Source organism: Lathyrus oleraceus, chromosome 7 (genome assembly GCF_024323335.1).
Source record: "Lathyrus oleraceus cultivar Zhongwan6 chromosome 7, CAAS_Psat_ZW6_1.0, whole genome shotgun sequence".
Taxonomy (NCBI): domain Eukaryota; kingdom Viridiplantae; phylum Streptophyta; class Magnoliopsida; order Fabales; family Fabaceae; genus Lathyrus; species Lathyrus oleraceus.
The window spans coordinates 459,940,318-459,943,481 of NC_066585.1; the positions used below are offsets into that span (position 1 = coordinate 459,940,318).

Sequence of the window (3,164 nt, forward strand, 5' to 3'; positions counted from 1 at the left end):
TAAATAGAAGCTTTCTAAATGGGCCTGGGCAGCATGAAACCCTAATTCTATTTATTGCGTATTCCCTAAGAAATAGCAGCGAATCATTCCTTTTCGGGAAACAAAATATTCTGGCTTTAAATAGAATTACTCCTTGAATAGTGCATGAAATCTCCACATAAGCACACAAAGACTTGCATTAAAATCGCAACAACAAAATACATAACATTCAGACTGAATGTTCTGTATGCACATGTCGTAACATCAGGTCTGACATCTTGAATAAGTCGTGCACAACCATATCAAACAACCTGCAGAAAGTTGATATCACATGTCAAGACTACAAGCGTGACATCTTGTGATAACACTAAGTTTTACCAAAATTGATGCCAATTCATAGAACCAACAAACTCCCCCTTTGGAAATTTTTGGCTAAAACAAACAACAGATCACATGTTCACAAGAAATCAATCAGAGCATCAGTTCAGCAGCAGAAGAAAACATACACACATCACTAGCAAAAATAACAACTAGTAAACACACAAGCACTTGCACATACAACACTAGTAAACATCAGGACACACAAGTGCTTGTACTCTCCCTCAAGTCCATGCAACTTCCCAGAACACAACAACTCCCCCTTAAGCCAGTCCACAACAAGCAACAACCACACTGCTTCACACAAACAGAACACAGAGAATTCTCCCCCTGTACGAAACAAATAAACACCAGAATTTTCCCCCTGTATCAGACAAGCAGAGCAACATCAATACTACAGAGCTAAGCTAAGATACTCAACTACATCTACAACTACTTCTCCCCCTTTTTAGCCAAAAGAGACCAAAGAGACAAAATAAATGTCTATTTAGTCATTAACAGAAATACCAGAAGTTAAAGAGTTACATCACCAAGTACATACACAACTGTAAGAATTCTGAGAAACAAACAAAAAAACACAAAGAAATCCACCAAAAAACCAAGAAAACCATCAAAACAAGAGGGACCAAAGCCAACAGAGCTACTCAGTAGAGCTTGAGTTTGCAGCCTCTTCAGCAGCACCAAAAGCAGAATTACCACTCGCATCATCATTGTTAGCAGACCTCTCACTAGAGGTGTGGGCTTCAGCTTCTTCTTCATGGCTGACATTAGCATGTTCAACATTTTCACCCTCAGCCTGCTCCAAGCTTTCAATCAAGGCTTCCAAAGATTATTTTCTAGCTGTGGCTACCCTAATCCATTCACCTGGCTCTTTGCATGTCTCTTTAAGCTCAACAATTGCTCCAACTTTTGAGATTGGCCTCCTCAAGGCAGATGTCATCAAAGAGTTTGTAGTGCACATATAAAGTTAGTTTTCTCCTACTAGGTAAATCATTTGAGCATAGAATACCAGGATGTTGATTCAAGATAATTCCACAGATCATAGAGGGAAAAGCAATTGGCAGCTTAACTGCATTAGTAGTTGCATGCTTGATGATTTGATCAAACATATATCTACCATAGTCAAATTTCACTTTTGTCCCAACAACAAAAATAAACCTCCCAAGAGTATTAGCAATGGTGGAGATATGGTTGGTAGGGACCCAGTTAGCAGCTCCTATTTTATGCAGGATAGCATACTTGATAGTCAACTTCCAAGCAGGAAGATGCTTTTTAAAAGGCCAAAATTTCACCTGCTTAACTGTAATCTCCCTACAGACCTGATTGTCTGTAACCTCTAATTCTCCTGCACCCTCATTATTTCTGCCTAAAAAATTATTAATAATAGTAGGAGAGAATGTTATACACTTACCCCTCACATACACCTTGTAGAACTCCTTGTTGTTCTTATCAGAAATATCCTCAGGAATATTAACAATAAATTCCTTGGCTAAACCTTCGTAGCATTGAGAGAACCCAACAACAGTCTTCAAAAGCCCAGCAACTTGTATCAGGTCCATGACCTCCTTGACATTAACAACATCTTTTCCCAATTCCCTTTTCACAGCTACCCTTCTCTGAATCACAAATTTCCACTTAGCAGCTCCATCCTCAAGATGGAAGGAGATGTTATCCAAATGAACAACAGGTACTTTAACAGGAGACTTCCTAACAGTAGTTTTCTTCGCAGGCGAGATGTCAGGGACATCTTCCTCAACATCCTCTTCAGGCTCAGAATCATCTCTGACCTTCCTCTCCTTTATTTCAACCTTGCTCCATGGTTTGGAGGGACCGATGACAGCAGTCTTCTTAGCTTCTCTAGCTGACATAAGTTCAGCCACAAATTTTCCTTTGCGAGTCTTCATGCGTTTAGCCACACTTGGCTTTATGTGATGAATCAAGCTTTCCTCTTGATCATCAGAGCTACCATCCTCTAGATCAATCACAACTTTTGCATCATCATGCTTCTCAGAGTGGGAAGAATTAGTCGTGTTAGAGGCTACAAATTTCCCTTTGTCAGACACGGTTTGCCCTAGAGAGCGCAACCCTTCAGCAGCCAAGACCTTTTTCAGAACTGGAGGAATCATCACCCTTACCACTAGGCTGTTCAACCTCAGGAGGGGGATACATTTGAGCAAGGGGAGTAGAAACCCCCTTCACAGAGTGGCCTTCATTAAGAATTCTAGTAACTATGTCTCTTATAACACGATCAGTATAATGTGTTCCTTCCTTATACTTAGTGATAGGAGTTGAATCAGACAGAATACTAGAGGGATTACCTTGATTGGAACATGCAGAAGCGGAGGCATCAATGGAGATGAGTTGGTTCAAATCAATGTCCGCGGCGAGAATAACAGAGAGAGGAGCAACATCCAGAATCACATCATCAGGGACGCCCATGGGAGGAACACTAAATTTTGGAGTAGACTTAATATTTTTAGAAGCAGATGTATCTTGATGTTGTGACATTTTGGAGTTTTTCTGGAAAAAGTAAGGTTGCCCTAGCAGAGGTTTGTGGAGAAGGAAAAGGAAGATGGAATAGTTGGAGTAGGTAATGGGGTTATGGGGGTAGCGTGTGAAGATGGAATAGATGGTATTTCCAATACAAGGTAATGATTTACCATAATGGGGGAACTTTATTTTAGGAAAATAGACTATAATTTGAGTACTTTTTCCACTCCATATTAATTGCTACAAATTTTCATAAATGCAAATCCCTAATCTCCCTCTCAGGAATTCAAATTGATTTGCATCCAAGGCCTTTGTAA

At 40.0% G+C, this 3,164-nt stretch overlaps 1 protein-coding gene across 1 annotated transcript; it reads right to left on the reverse strand.

Annotated features, from left to right (window-relative positions):
- Positions 1 to 997: 997 nt before the first annotated feature.
- Positions 998 to 2,865, reverse strand: LOC127104361 (uncharacterized). The gene is made up of 4 exons (XM_051041542.1): positions 2,493 to 2,865; positions 1,769 to 2,443; positions 1,317 to 1,723; positions 998 to 1,153 (listed from the first exon to the last, which is right to left on the reverse strand). Exons 1-4 carry the CDS (start codon positions 2,863 to 2,865, stop codon positions 998 to 1,000), a joined length of 1,611 nt encoding a protein of 536 aa, XP_050897499.1.
- Positions 2,866 to 3,164: the final 299 nt, after the last annotated feature.

Coding starts and splice junctions, on each gene's coding strand:
- LOC127104361 (XM_051041542.1), bottom strand. CDS start 2,865: ATGTCACAACATCAAGATACATCTGCTTCTAAAAATATTAAGTCTACT. Junction 1,724..1,768: donor CTACAAGGTGTATGTGAGGG/GTAAGTGTATAA, acceptor ATAATTTTTTAG/GCAGAAATAATGAGGGTGCA. Junction 1,154..1,316: donor GGAGAAAACTAACTTTATAT/GTGCACTACAAA, acceptor AGCTTGGAGCAG/GCTGAGGGTGAAAATGTTGA.